Genomic DNA, 17,072 nt, shown 5'->3' on the forward strand with positions numbered 1-17,072 from the left:
TTATTTTCCAAGTAGGCATATTACAATGCGCTTATGAACGTCAAATAAAGCAGTGGAACCTGACAATGGAACACAATTTCTTCGAATTTTAAATAGAATGGAGATGTTTGATAATAAAATAACGCCTCGATAAATGCCAGAAGATTTAATTTGGCATTTTGAATTAAATATTTTAATATTTTTTAAGTCCTAACTCAACATTTTTATGAGAACATCTCCGTCCTTTATTATTGCCTCCTAAGTTCCAGACCTATTGTTTTTTTTTAGATACTTATTTTATAAAAGTTACTTACAAATAGTAGGTAAGTAGTAGGTATTGGAATAAAGCCCTTATAAGGGGGTTTTGGAAATCAGGACTTGTCCAACTCTAGCCAGACTCGAATAAGATGACATTTCGCAGCGCACGTTTAAAATTTCGCAAAAAAACTGTAATAGTGTTGCCAAACTATCGATCTTTTGTCACGATAAAACGCGAATCGTCCTCGTCAAGTAAATAATGAAAACAAATTACGTTTTCATGTCTATTATACCTCACGAAGCTCCTCCAGGATTATCCGTCCATCACGGTTTATTGTGAAATGTCAGACAAGCTTTATTACGGTAATACTTATATTTTATACTTTATTCGTTTTAGTATCTAGGCAAGATAGTTTAAATGAAAAGAGAAGAATAGTAGAATGTATGGGGCTCTAAAAATTCCGTTCTAACTCTTCTATTTCTGCACACACTCTAAAAGGAACAACTTTTTTTTTAATTTTACGATAAAATTTTAGGGAGTTGCCTATTTTGTACAATTAGCGCAGTTTTCACAGATTTATAATTGCATTAGGCAAATTGTATAGTACTCTTATTTGATAAAACGTAACTTTGTACGAAATCATCATGAGATTTTGTTATAAAAAGTTTTCCCTTTTAAATAGATTTTTTTTTGATAAAATCATCAAGCTTAGAAGAATAAAACATGTACCTTCGCCACGTAATAGAAGCGCTTAAGAACTAACCGTTCTTTAAAAGTTTATACATAAATTAACTTGGCTACCTTACAATATTTTAACTTTCACACTTTGTAACAAACTATATGTATATTTAACAGGTAACGGAAAGGAGTTCATTATGGAAAAATTAAAACTACGCCGACTTCATTTAGGTTTATCTTCTACCGGGATAAACTGAAGAGTCTGAAAGAGAATATAACTTGGAACAAAACGTTATGAAAAAAGCATATCAAAACATTGTAATACCTACATGTAAAGTAATAATTGCATAATTAATTATCAAGAAATATTAAAATGTAGGACATAGACAACAAAAACCTTAGCTGCAATAACTGTCGAATTAATTACTTTCTATTTTTTTTTTTCGAAGAAAAACATAACGGTTTTTAATATAATTTGGCGACACTATGTCTTAAGCATATGCCACGACAAAGCGTGCCATCTTAGCATGCGCCGACGTGAGCCAGGCCAGTGATGCGCAACATGATTTATCGATATCGATTAAATAACCAATTACGTTAATGGCCGCCATCATTTTCAGGGGAAGCGGTAACGAGTTTTAGTTTGTCACGATCCCGCTTTGTTTGGTTTATGTTAGGTAAGCTGGAAAGTGAAGTAATTGCAGATATTTAATAGCGACGAAAAGCTTACAAAATGTCTTAAAAGTAGACTGTACTTTAGGTAGATTATTATAATCTTAATATGTATATTTAAATATGTTCGAGTTTGTAGTTTATTTACTTATCGTTTGAGCAAGTACAACATGAGATCCCCTCGATAAAATGTTTTTTTTTTCTTTTTCATGTTTGCACTAACCAATTTCGGTCTACAAAATAAACTTGGTTACTAGATTAAAATAAATAGAACAGTAATAAAATCTGAAGCAATAAAACGTCCTTCATCAGGAAATTAAAATACTTACTTCCAAAGCCCCCACAATAAAATTTTAATTACAACACATTGCTAAATGGTACCACAATAAAACATTTACATTTAGTAATTGCAAAACCAATAACAATTTACATCAGTTAATCGAAGGCAATTAAGAGTGCCGATAGATTACAACACTAAAATGGCAGCGACAGGTGCACTGAAGCACAGGAATATCGATAGAGCTATAGATTGCGGTCGGTGCTTCCCTAGTGGGTAGCTGTGACCTTATGGTAACACATGTTATTGGCGTGTTCAGGAGGTCTGTTCAGATGGATTTTTTTGTTGTCAAACGGTTAGTTTTAAATGACATTATCAGCAGAGTTTTCACATACTTGACGCGGCATAGCACACAACTGCAGCAGGCGTAGCACTCTAGTTCGATAAACTTTATTGCATCGGTGCGTCCCTATCGCACTTACAAATAGTGCGAAAAGGACGGCCTGACGTTATATCGTTTATCACGCGATCATTCTAGCCTGCCTATTTCTAATTGAAATGAAATGAAATGATTTTATTTGCCATTAAATGTGGTATACAATGGTGTTAAATATATAATATTAGAGCTAAACACATTTAGGCTTTAAAAAGCCATGCAAATTGTGATATTCTAAGTCTAAGTTTATTTTCATGGAAAATGTTTTAATTTGTATTTCATGTTTAGGTACATATTATTATTGTTATCCAACAAACATGCATTATTGTGTATGTACCTACTTGTTATAAAGCTAATAAGTATTATAAACGTAGAATTGTAAATTATGAATGTTAAACTAATAATCTAAAAATTCCTTTAGACTATAATAACACTTGTCAACAAGAATTAAATTGTAGTAATGTAATAGGTAATACGGGAAGTCTGTTTATTATACATGTAAAAATTAAAATAAATATAGGACATTCTTACACAGATTGACTGAGTCCCCCGGTAAGCTCAAGAAGGCTTGTGTTGCAGGTACTCAGACAACGATATATTATATAATATACAAATACTTATATTTATAGAAAACATCCCATATATGGGTTAAATTGTGGTGTAGGCGAGAGGCTGGCAACCTTTCACTGCAATGTCACAGTTTCGTTTTCTTCTAACCCCTTATTTGCCAAGAGTGGCCCTGAAGCTTTAGTGGTTTCATGTGCTCTGCCTACCCCTTTACGGGATACAGGCGTGATTGTATGTATGTATGTATAGAAAACATGTTTATTGTATATTATTTGAATTTGTCTTTACCTAGCGAAATATTTAGACTGATTGCGGTGAGGTCAACAAGATAATTTATTACAATTTTGTTCGTATATCTGTTTTACTAAAGCCATAAGAATAATTATAACATCCTATTAAACCTGTTTGAATATGCAATTATATTTTGCATGCATGTTTGGTAAACTGGTTTTATGGAAATGGCTCAGAATTTCGCATTTAATTGGAATTTACAATTACGATCCAGTAACATTTTAGCTGTTTTACTTACATAATCACGGATATTGATAATTTTATGAGACAAGGAAACATTAAACTAAATGATGGCGTAAAATCACACCTTGAAAGAACAGTGTTTTTATCAACATTAGAATCCCCAAAAATTAGTTCAACCATGTAAGTATACATAGTTCTCTAGAATCATCATCGCCAGCAAGATGCTGAGGTGAAGCCATTTCGTGGCTAATTATTTTCTATTTATGTCATTCTTAAATATTGTTTAGTTCTGCATGCTCAAAAATAAATCATATTTTATTCCAAACTATCATTACATCGCATTGCACCAAAATTATACTATACTTAGTCTCTGTTATTGAAACCAAACTTTCCTATTGCTACAACTACGATTTTCCTGGATTTCACTTAGACTGTAACCTCTGAAAAACTATCGTGCAAACGATTTCTGATACAGCGTTCTAGCGGAAGCGTTTCCAAAAACAAATACCGAGTATCAATTCCACCCACAAGCTGCTTTCTCTTTAGAAAAGACCTAAACACCATCGCTATTTCTATCTTTGTTGAATAGTCGTCTATGAAAAACCAGTAAAGAAAAAGGAATCCGCGATTCTGCTTACAGTGATCCGCTTGTTTAAGCTTAAGACGCTACGGACAGGAGCGAAAATGCTAAAATTGAGCCCCTTTCAATTTGGGAATTTTAGTTAAATATACGTTTTAGATTTAGCGAAAAATAGTTCTAAATCAAGGTTCCGCTCTCGACTGTTTCCTCCTTCAAAACTTAATCAATCGTAACGAAATTTGAGAATCTGAATAATAATGAAATAATCTGTGTTGGACCGTTTAGTTATTTTGGCTAATTGTTACCAATTTTCCACACCACACCTTTTTTTCCGCCATAATCAATAAGGCCGATTTTGGAAATTTTTGATGGGTTCTATTGCCTGTGAAAACTGGAATATCAAAAAAAGCAAAACGGTCCGACACAGATAAAAATAGTTATAATCTGTGTTAAAAAAATCATTGCTCTATCTTCAAAAATCAGGGAGGAAATAGTCGAGAGCATTTGTATGGAGAATTCACCTCTCCTGTATCCTCTTAAGGATTACCAAAAATATGTTATTACAAGCACACATGCTAGTCTCAAACTCAAATTAGTCAAATATACTGTACTATCTGTGTGTACTCTGTATAGGTTTTACGAAAATACAAAGCTCGATCCTGCTCGCTAAACGGAGCCATTTTTGTTATGAAACCAAGCCCAGAATCGCGGCAAAAAATATCGCTTGTTTGGCACATTTTGACTTATCAGATGCCTATCAATATTTTCAATGAGAGATCAGATAATATCAATATTTTTAATCTCAGTGGTTTATTGGTGTCACAGTAAAAGTAGCTTAAACTTGCACACAAACTCTTACGAAAGTTTTAGCCTCATTTTCATGGTGTTCCCACACTGGCTGTTATGAATGTATTACAACATGGTGTGACAGGGACAGTGCGATTGCGCGATGGCGCGCTGTCCCTGTCACGCGATGTTATATAACATTTATAACAGCCCACTGTGGGAGCACCGTCACAGTAGACGGCATGATGTAAACGTTTGAATATAACAATGCTGTTAAAAGACATGAAACATGGTCACAAAATTGTCATTATCCGTGTCCCTATTCTGAAACAGGCCACATAACATTTGGCTCTGTAAGCAATTGCAACCAGCTGGAAGTTCTTAAAGACATAAGCCGTTTTGGAGCTAAGCCGCCGTTGCACCTGGGATGTCCGCTGTCTCCGATATTTAGCCACGTCGGGAGCAGATATTGCGCTCCCGATACGGTTTAGAGTGAAGTTTAGTAGCCAGAGAGGGTTTGAGAGAAATATATTCAGTAAACTTCTCTCAAATCCATACTAATATTATAAATGGGAAAGTGTGTGTGTGTCTGTTCTGTTTGACTGCCTTTCATGGCAAAACCGTATTGACGTGATTTTAAGTGGAGATAGTTGAAGGGATGAAGAGTGACATAGGCTACCTTTGTCTCTTTGTAACGCGAGCGAAGCTACGGGCAAAAGCTACTAAAATATAAAACGTGGTTTTAATCAGTGAGCATCGAAAGTATCGAAACCGTTTGTAAATTACTATCAAGGTATGTCAGTCACTCACTCATCTTTCGCGGCATTATTTGTATAAGCAATATCAACATGGGGAAGTACAATCACAAAATACACGGGTAACATACCTACGTCGTTTTGATGTCAGCAATGTTATAATGGGCCTTTACCTCTTACTTTCAAACTATTTACGAAAGTGCCTATTAACACTAATTGTAGATTTAAGCCCCCCCCCCCCCCCTTCCCGGACGATGACAAACAAATATTCGGTTGTATAGGTTGTTTTTATAGGCAAAAAAATTGTCAGTGTAGTGATTAATTAAATATTATCGCTTTAAAAATTATCGATACCAAGCACCAGTAATAGCTGATGGGTTTATAAATAAAACGTTCATAAAGGATCTTCTCTATATTCAATCCATATGTGAGTGTGCACGGGAAAACGTCCCACTTTGTCGATTCCTATAAAACCGCTTTGTCAGTTTCTTCGTATAAAGATACAAGTAAATCTCGCCTTAATGGTAACCGACAAAGTGGGGCGTTTTGCTAAACAACCTCGCATATTAGATTTCTACTACTAGTGAACGCTCTCGTTGATTTTCTCTAATAAAATCGTTACAAGACGAATGTAAGATACTAGAAGCGATTTTAAAGTGCCATTGTGTGTTTTGGCTCAGTATTTGAAAAAATACGTTTGTTCCAGTGTATTTTAAATCAAAATCTGCTTTTATTACCCAATTCAGGCCCCGTAGCCGAATGGCATTTCTCCGACGCCAAACGAAAGCGATACGCCGCTGGCTCTGTCGCGCCAATACGCAAGCGCGATAGAGATAGATATCTACTAGCGCTTCGTTTCGTGAGCGTTTCGTGAGCGATTGTGCCATTCGGCTAGCCACCCTGGTTATATTATTTCCACAAAACTGCCAATATTTACTCCGAGGTTAAAAATGAGTACCTAAATAATGTTTTAAGCGTTTTTATATTTGAGTCGGAATATTTTCATTTGTTTACAATTGTAAACAAAGGTATTAATTTTAGACATTTTATGTTGTTATAGGTTTCTGAACGGTTTTGTTTTGATCAAACATAGAATAATAAATTTCATATTTAGCTCAGAAACCGATTTGTAAGAAACAAATTCTCTTTATTACCGAATGTATGTTGTTTTTGTCTAGCCTTCAGTATGAAATCACGTCTGACGAATACGTTCTTATTTATTTTATCCCGATTCTTTTGATGTATTATTCTACGATCTTAGCATTACTAGTCCAAGTATTTTTCTAGCTAAGAAAAACCTTTTCGTTAGTTAATCTAGGCTTGTAGAAGCCAGTCGACCGAAATATGTCAGAAAAATTGGCTTTTTTGTTCTGCGCATTTGTTTTTTCTTCTAATAATGCCAAATAATAATGGTAATTTTTAAATAGGTAACAAATGCTACAAATCTTCAATGAGCCAGTCATTCTGACTTAAATATTTGTAAACAAGGTTGAAACATAAGTTAATTCATTGAAGTATTTTTTTACAGGTAATATGGTAAATTCTGTACCTAGTTAATAAACATGAGCACTTATATTCTTTAAGGAAACTATAGGTCTATTGTAAATGCAATTACCACTTATATGTATCTCATACTGTATGTGACCGTTTGTTTCTTTCTCAATAAAAAAAAATTCTAGCATGCGAATTTAATGTCGGTACGAATCTTTATTTTTCGTTCAAAAACCATTTGGTCAATTATTATATTTTTTTTTTATTATTATTCAGAATTATAATAAATACAAAAAAAAAAACTCTTGAGTCAACTGTGTTGCGGTTCTTTTTGGTAAGATATGGCGGCGGAGGAGAACATCTTACTTAGCAAGAGGCAGACATATTCTTAAAGTTTTGAATACGAAAGATTCAGTCACTTATTTATTTATTTATTTATTTAATCTTTATTGCACAAAGAAAATACAATTGTACACAAGGCGGACTTAATGCTATAAGGCATTCTCTACCAGTCAACCTTCGGGCAAAACAGAGAAATTGTAGGCGGTGCAACATTAAATTATATTAAGAACAAAATAGTTAAGCTATTTGCACAATATTATTAAGCTAACCTATATGTAATATATGAATAAACATACTTACACACAGATAATATTAATACATACATACAATATATTTAAATACATAAAAAAATACATACATATACATACATATGACATCAGATGAAACTTACAAAAATGAAATACTAAGGATTTGTCATTCTACCAGCAAAGTACTTAATCAGGGATTTTTTAAACGCAAATCTATTCGGACATTGTCTAAGTTTGACTGGGAGACTATTCCAAAGACGAGACACCTGAACAGAGAAAGAATTGGACATGAAACCTGTTCGGTGAGATGGTATTGACAAGGAAAGACTTATCTATCTGACAAGCATTTTTTTCTTACCTTTCAACAGCAGTACGAAGTTCTTCTTATCATCTCCGCCTTTCGGGTACTCCCAGTCGACATCCAGACCGTCGAAGTTGCGGTCTCGTAGATAGGGGATTGCGGAGTAGATGAAGGTCTGGCGAGCGTAGCGGGAAGCAGACATCTCTTTGAACTTCTGGGTACCGAAGGACCATCCACCTGGAAATCAATTTTGGCATTAATTTTATGACAATACATATTATTTCCGAAGTTATATAATTATTCCAGCACGGGTAGCATGGTCGCGCGATAGACGATAAAATATCAGGCTGTCCCTATCGCACTATTAGTAAGTGCGATAGGGACGGCCAGATGTTTTACCATTTATCGCGCGACCATAATTGCCTGTCAGGAATAGGTATATTTATATAAAAAAGTATTATTAAAATTAAACAAAATCAGCGCTAGAATCAAAGCGTATTTGTATGTTTTTCTATCAAGATAAATAAATAACTACTCGAGGATAATCTTACACAGATTATTATCAAAGCACCCTTAACGCGTGCGTTGCAGGTATACGCAAAAAAAAACATAGTATTAGATATTATTATTAAGACATGACTACTAAAGTACTTGTTAACTGCTTACTGTAGATGTCAAAGATAAATAGTGCTCATAATTATGGCTATTTTAATAAGTCGATACGAAGTTTTTTTTATAGGACATTCTTAAATAGATTGACCCAGTCCCACGGTAAGCTCAAGAAGGCTTGTGTTGTGGGTACTCAGTACTCAGACAACGATATATCCCTTAAATGCATAGTGACCTATACATGCATCGTGCATTTTTGACTCTAGCGACAGACTATCGTCATGCATTTAAGGGACATATAATACATAAATACTTATACACATAGTAAACATCCATGGCTCAGGAACAAATATCTGTGCTCATCACACAAATTCCCGGGGCCACGGCTTAGCAGGCAGGGTCACGACCAACTAACTACGTTACGCCAGACCGGTTGACAGATTCATAAACTACTTAAAAGATAAACCATTAATCGAATCGCTTTGAAACCAATACCATTCAACGAGTCCAATATAATCTTAACGCCCAAGGTAACCAAACATACCAATCGTTTTCTCCACAAAGCAAACAATCATAAAGTGATGTGAAACAAAAAATATCGATGTCGACACTCGCAACAGATTTCGCAAAGCGAATAATGCTCGGTTACGCCATGGCTCTAGTTAGGGAAACGGGTGTAGTTTTTATCGACATTCCCGTGAAAATAGGTGAAAATGTCGATTGTAAATTGCGTGGGAAAGACTTGGCGGCTTGGTTGCATTCGCATATGAGATAGTGTGTTATGATATATCGATATCTTTGGTTTAACAAAGAAATGCATGAATTTACTTTATTATTATGAGCAATAAATTTGTATCAATAATATATGATTAAGTAGAAATAAGTTTACATTTTAAGAAATGTAACATAATGAATAAGTTGCATCAGACTACTTACAGTTTGTTGGCCATTTTACTTAATGTTGTACAGTAAAATACGTAATCGCATTTAAATTATAAGAAAAAAAAAACAAACAACAGTATAATCATCCAGAGGGGCCAGAAATTGGTATATTTGTTTAAAACAAATACATTTTTAATTTAGAATTACTCATGAGTAACTTAAATGTAAGAACGTAACACGAACCACCTTTAAAAACCCATTAATTTGATAAGAAACATGGGATAGGTACCTATCAGTAGAATAAAGTCCCATAAAAAATGGTGACATAACATTCCTAACCTTTTTACATATTTTTTTGATTCTGTCGATTATGATGACCAAAAGATTAATCGTGACAATTTTCATACTTTTTAACCCCAGACGTAAAAACGACGGGGTGTTATAAGTTTGACGTGTCTGTCTGTCTGTTTGTTTGTCTGTGGCATTGTAGCCATGTTTCATGAAAATCAAATTTTTAATTTTTAAGGTTTTTCAAATTTTTAATTTTGTGGTTAGGTTATAACATCATTTGAGGCATTTTGCTTTCAGGGTGCATCGCACCATGACATAATAATACAGTGGAATCTCGATAACTCGAATCTCAAGGGAAAAGCAAAAAAATTCGAGTTAACGAGTTTTCGACTTAACAAGAACTTCGAGATACAGTGGTTTAACTGCTGGAATTTCGACTTACAAAGGCGCAATTTCTAGGTTTGTTTTTGGATTTGTAGAGTAAGTTTTATATTACGTACCTACGAGTATACTTATTAGGTACAGTATTATATAACAAATGACACATAAATGAAATAAAGTCTTCAGTTTCCTTTTTGTACTCATATTTATTTATTTAATCTTCATTGAACAAACAACTTATGGTACAAAATATTTACTTTATTCCAAAAAGCATTTTCTACTAGTCAACCTTTAGGCAAAAAAGTATGTTGTAGTTAGTTAAGGTTAAATAAGTAGGTACTGACTACAGTAGTCATCAGTAACTGATGGATAAGCTTCACGAGACATCGTGTCCTGTAACTCCTGTGTCGACAAAGAAAAAACGTCAACAGCTGTTCGAGTGTATTAATTGCACGTGTACAAGACAAAAACAATAGATTTGAAAGCCCTGGGTGGCTAGCCGAATGGCACAATCGCTCACGAAACGCTCACGAAACGAAGCGCTAGTAGATATCTATCTCTATCGCGCTTGCGTATTGGCGCGACAGAGCCAGCGGCGTATCGCTTTCGTTTGGCGTCGGAGAAATGCCATTCGGCTACGGGGCCTGAGCCCGAACATTCATCGTAGATTTTATTGATATTATTTCTGGGAATTCCGAGTAAGACATCTTTTTATTTTACTTAGTACGACTTACAAAGTCTCCTTTTCGAAATTCGAGTTATAGAGTATAAGAATGTACTATCAATTCTTCCTAGGGACAACATTTTGTTCGAGTTACAAAGTCTGAATAATTCGAGATACCGCGTATTTAGGGGTTCAGCGGAAGGGAATGGCATTTTTATTCGACTTACTGAGGATTTCGACTTAACAAGGTTCGAGTTATAACTCCCTATAGGGATTCCACTGTACAATGAACGACGGCATCACGTAATACAGACAAAAAAACAATTCCCAAAATACGCAATAAAAGGTACCAATAAAAGGTAATCACGTTATGTCACAGTTCTTAGTACTTTAGGAACTTTAATTGGTTATTTTACGTTATTATAGTTAATTGATCGAATTCATCAATCAATCAATCAATTGAGCGCTGGTGGCCTAGCGGTAAGAGCGTGCGGCTTTCGATCCGGAGGTCGCGGGTGCGAACCCCGGCTCGTACCAATGAGTTTTTCGGAACTTATGTGCGAAATGTCATTTGATATTTGCCAGCCGCTTTTCGGTGAAGGAAAACATCGTGAGGAAACCGGACTAATTCCAATAAGGCCTAGTTACCCTTCGGGTTGGAAGGTCAGATGGCGGTCGCTTTCGTAAAAACTAGTGCCTACGCCAAATCTTGGGATTAGTTGTCAAAGCGGACCCCAGGCTCCCATGAGCCGTGGCAAATGCCGGGATAACGCAAGGAGGATGATGATGATAGTTAATTGATCAAATTACACCCAAACGGAAGAAAGGTTACTTAACAACGGAACTCTCGTCCATTAAATATAATTTTAAAACACAATGTATGATTAGGTTATCGATGTATTCAATCAGTTATCATTGATTTGATCAATTACATGACCACATGCGTGTTCTAGCCCGACTTTGCGGGTTTTTTTTAAGTTTCTGTTACGTTCTACTTCTACTCCTTTGTTATTTAAACGAACAATCTCTTTGTTGCAACTTATAAGTTATAATCCGATCACTACAATGCATAATAGCTACTTTTTGTTTCGTTATCTGTGTAACCGCCTTTAAACGGTTCAAGTGATATATCTAACCTAACAGGTACCATACACAACTACCCATTACTTAACTAGCAGTGTTAAAATAAATTTAGTAATACGAAATGCCAAACAAAAAATAAGTGGGAAAAAACAGATGATCTTATGTATAACTAGCTTTTTTCCGCGCGTACTAAAAACTAACCTTGTTTTCCCATACAAAATTTGGACCCCCATTTCACCCCCTTAGAAGATGAATGTTAAAAAATCCTTTTTTAGTGCTCCTCTACACCTTATAAGGAACCTACGTGCCAAATTTTGAATCTCTAGGATCAGCTGCTTCGGCTGTGCGTTGATATGTCAGTCAGTCAGTCAGTTTCTTCTTTTATATATTTAGATAAGTTATATAATTTTTGATTGTCGTTGTCTCATCAAAGATCTTGCTAGACCACCTAGGGTTTATTGATTGACACAATCATTAACGTAGGTATTTTTTAACTTTTAATTATATCAACCACAAAAATATCGATACTTGGGTGTGATAGTTGAAAAGTTTCACATCCCTATTTTCAAGAGCTTCGCGGGCTATTCGTAGATATTAGCTTCCTTTATAGCATTATGAAGAGTTTTTAAAATGAATTTATCGTAGATGTTGAAAATGTAGCGAAAGAAAATCAAACCTAAACCTACAACATACACCTACAACTGACGTATAGCAAGACATGCCATGACGTCACAATGAGTGACCACACCTCGAGAATTGGATTTATTTACTTTGTTAGAAAATTAGCAAAATTTAACTACGTAGAATTTTAAGACCTGAATATATTCTTAGTCGTTAATAGAGCCGGAATCACTTAGTTTGTATTACGTTCATTGATACACCCTGTATATTACAGTTCTGTTATTGAATGAGTAAAAAGAGTATTTTTTTTTATGAAATAGGCAGCAAACGAGCAGGCGAGCCGCCTGATGGGAAGCAGTTATCGCCGCCCATGGACATAAGCAACATCAGGGGAGCCACTTATGCGTTGCCGACCTTTAAGAACCCTAAATACCTGCTTTTTGAAGAACCCCATATCATAGCGCAAGGGAAACAGAAGGTAGCTCTGGTGGAATGCCACAACTTGCACGTATTCTGGTTGCATTGGATAAAAAGCAGTTTAATAATAAATTTTCTAGAATTCCTTTTCCCAGATAAGATTCAAATGTGAGAATATGATATGCTACAAAAGGAACTCGAAAACAAAGTCGGATTCAGCGGATTTACATATAAAGCGGATCTTTGTATGGAACCCTTAGAACGATCTCCACACACTTGACCAACTGGCGTAACGAGAAACCGCCCCGGGCTAGCATGGCACACAGATATATACCGTTCTAATACTAGCATATACCTTTTAACACAGATATACACGGTGAAACAAAGAGGACCAGCCATATTTTCTTCACTGACTTCACTGTCATAATGGACAACTTTTATCATAGGTCACCAATGCTAAAATCGTAAAAAATTGGATGTCCAAACATTCCGACTGACATGATGATGCTGCTCATTTTTATGGAACAGCAATTTTTTTTCCGATTTCTGTATTGGTTCCATAATAAAAGTTGTTCTATGACGTTAAAAGTCACTATGCAAAGTTTGTCTGGTCCTTCCGTTTTATTTCATCCTGTATCCTGTAGATTAACCCTTAAATTGGCAAGAGTAAAAAATGTCAAAAACGAGTGAGATAGTATAATACCTTTATTGAGTAGTGTCTTAGGGTCTACAGAAAAATATTTAAAAAAATCCAGCATTAATAGTTTTTCAGAAAATCTATGTACATCACCATGCACGTTGCCAATTTCGTGGCAATAGAGCTACTTTCTGGTATGTACATGCTGGTTACCGCTGCCAAGAAGGTAGTAAATTATTTTGTATAAAAATAAAAAGAAAATTATACAAAAAAAAATTTTTTCTCATCATTAAAGCAATTTCTTTTTTTCGTTTCTCCTACAACGTCAAAACAAAGAGGCATATTGTATTTGGTGCAGTAAACTTAGCCCTTGCAATATCTGCAGCGAACATTTTTCTGTCCACTCTCAGGAAATAAGTAGTAGTAGATTGTGTTACAAGGGAATAAAATAATTTTGTTACCATGTGACATATACTGATTTTCACATCACCTGTGAAATCCTAAAATAAGTTCTTAATCGACATTTTTTTGTACATTAGGTATATTATATGTGCTTACACGTTTTGTGCGCTAATATTTTATACTGGCAACACAAAGTTCTTAAACAGAAAATTGTCACTTTGCTCCCTCCTAACAGGGAAGAAAAGTACCCTTTCCGAATGGGTGATACAATGAAAATGTCCTATGTTGTAGAACCTAACACTATTCGTCGAACCTTACTGTTGCCTCGAAATATAAATTAGCTCAGGACACGTAAAGAAATTGTCTACGTATACAAATACATACATTAACAGTTTTTTTGTATACTTTTGCAAAAAACAATTACTATTTTACTACCTAAGGTAGTTGAGTTTCCGATTCGTTAAAACTGTATGCAACTAGTTACAAACAAAGAAGGAAAATTCTTCCCTTGCCCCTGGTTGCGAAGCATGGTTGCGATGACAACCGAAAGGGTATCCAGCATACATTACGAAATAAAAATAAGCCCCAATAATACTCCAGTCTTTACGAAGTTCTTACATACTCATTTTTAGGGTTCCGTAGTCAACTAGTTAACCAACAACCCTTATAGTTTCGCCATGTCTGTCTGTCCGTCCGTCCGTCCGTCCGTCCGTTCGTCCGTCCGTCCGTCCGTCCGTCCGTCCGTCCGTCCGTCCGTCCGTCCGTCCGTCCGTCCGCGGATAATCTCAGTAACCGTAAGCACTAGAAAGCTGAAATTTGGTACCAATATGTATATCAATCACGCCAACAAAGTGCAAAAATAAAAAATGGAAAAAAATGTTTTATTAGGGTACCCCCCTACATGTAAAGTGGGGGCTGATATTTTTTTTCATTTCAACCCCAACGTGTGATATATTGTTGGATAGGTATTTAAAAATGAATAAGGGTTTACTAAGATCGTTTTTTGATAATATTAATATTTTCGGAAATAATCGCTCCTAAAGGAAAAAAAGTGCGTCCCCCCTCTAACTTTTGAACCATATGTTTAAAAAATATGAAAAAAATCACAAAAGTAGAACTTTATAAATACTTTCTAGGAAAATTGTTTTGAACTTGATAGGTTCAGTAGTTTTTGAGAAAAATACGAAAAACTACGGAACCCTACACTGAGCGTGGCCCGACACGCTCTTGGCCGGTTTTTTTTTATGTTAATGCTATATCTTTACAACCTTTATAAGGTATCATCATTCTTATCTGTCGAATCTACATCTCTAACTTGCATTCAAGGTATTTGTAATTCAGCTTCTGATTTTATTGATGGAGGTGAATGATCAACTGTAGATGGAGTGGCTATGGATTGAACAGACTTTAATGTGGGCAGTGCATCATAATTAACTGTAGATGAAGAGGGTAGAACTTCCTCTATTATGGATGAAAGAGAAGTAACGTACATGCTAACAGAAATAATCGTGCTTCATGATATTTGTCAATTGTCAACCTAATCTCAGACTGACAAGACAAGTAGTCTAGCAAAATTTCATTTGATGTAATCGATCCAAGGAAGAATTTTAAGAAACTGGATCAGTAGTAGGGTACCCCCGTTACCAGCCCGGGTCTGGGGCCTGCTCCCAGGACCCCACCACCGCCCATCCATGGTCTTACTGAACCTAAAAAAAAAAAAAAAAAAAAAAAAAAAAAAAAAAAAAAAAAAAAAAAAACTAATAGCCCCCCATTTAGATTCATTGCGCTGGGTCTCGACGCTCTCAGAAGCCTCCTTCTAGTATTTACAGAATACGTTCTTTACACAATAAACCTTGTGCACGACGGTCACAAAAGGATTACCGACCCTTTCTATTGTTCGATCTGGACTCGGCGCTAGACCATTGTTACCCTACCCAGCTACCTGGCAGTGTCATGCACACCTTTTCCTTGTGTCTCATACTGATAGGTATTTTATAATAAATTTTTAGTATAACTTTGTAATCATATGGATTGCGATTCTAACCTAACCTAACCTAATTAAAATACCTAACTTTTCCATTCGTAACCTAACCAAATTTAATTAAAACCTACTCTTAGTTAACCTAAGTAGTCTAGACTTACCTTTATGAAACCTAACTGAGTTTCACCTACTTTTACTTTTATTTCTATAAATGTAGGTATTTATGAAATGTATTATAATTACGTTTTAACTTAAGAACTTCTGAGTTACATTTAAGTTTATCCAAATACCTAAACTTAACGATCCTATCTAGCGTATCTTTCTTTTTCTCGAATATTTATGATATCTTATACCTATTTCTATCATACATCTCTTTGTTGTATTACCAAATTTGTACATATGATTAATAAGTCAATTTTTTGATTACGTCTTAATAAAAGTTAATTTCCCATCTTATCAAACTTTTTTTTTTACATATATTTCAATGTTTTGTATCTGAATAAACCTCGGTAATTTTGTGAAGTTGCGTTTTTGCTTAATTGCTTTATTTATTGTACCTTCTTTGAATAATTTACTTACCTATGTCTATTATTATTTTTTATGACTTGTGTATTGTTTAAGAGAATGCATACTTTCAATAAACTTGTTACGACGTGAGAAACTGAGAACCGGTTAAAACATGTTTAAGGCTAATTCTATGTGAATAAAAATGTCTTTTGTGCATTTTTAAAGATAATATATATTTATTGTTTCCGCTTATTTGAATGATTCGGGTTTTGGGTAAAGAGATCCTTCGACGAACATGTCAAGGCATGATACTTTCTATTCATATTTAACAAAGAGCATTAACTGGTGTAAACATGTTTTAGACTAACGCACCGGTAATTCTTGTGACTTGAATTTATTATTGTAACAACTTAGTTGCTTTATTATAGATGTTTATTGTATTGTAAAATGACAAAAAGTTTATTGTTTGCGTTCAGGTATAAGATGAACTGGTTGAAACAAGATTTATGGTACGTTCCCCTGCTCTCTACCATATTACGAGTATAAAAGCCAAAGAGAGTCGAGGCTGAATAAGTATTCCTGTAGAGGCAGCCTTCTGTACCAGAGCTCCTTGTATCTAGTGTGGTATATAGAGAAGTGGAGTGTGCGTTCAAAAGTGAAGTGTTTATAGACAGATCCAACAATGGACGTGAGTATGTTTTTCTTTTTAAATTACTGTAACCCATATTGCCTTTTTATAATATTGTTTCGTC

At 34.9% G+C, this 17,072-nt stretch overlaps 1 protein-coding gene across 1 annotated transcript in view; it reads right to left on the reverse strand.

Annotated features, from left to right (window-relative positions):
* Positions 1-17,072, reverse strand: part of LOC125233213 (probable chitinase 10) — a 169,806-nt gene that overhangs the window by 45,278 nt on the left and 107,456 nt on the right. The window contains exon 5 of the mRNA XM_048139124.1: positions 7,903-8,082. Coding sequence (XP_047995081.1) covers positions 7,903-8,082 — 180 coding nt within the window. The remainder of the gene's footprint in view (positions 1-7,902; positions 8,083-17,072) is intronic.

This window comes from Leguminivora glycinivorella, chromosome 14 (genome assembly GCF_023078275.1).
Source record: "Leguminivora glycinivorella isolate SPB_JAAS2020 chromosome 14, LegGlyc_1.1, whole genome shotgun sequence".
Lineage (NCBI taxonomy): Eukaryota > Metazoa > Arthropoda > Insecta > Lepidoptera > Tortricidae > Leguminivora > Leguminivora glycinivorella.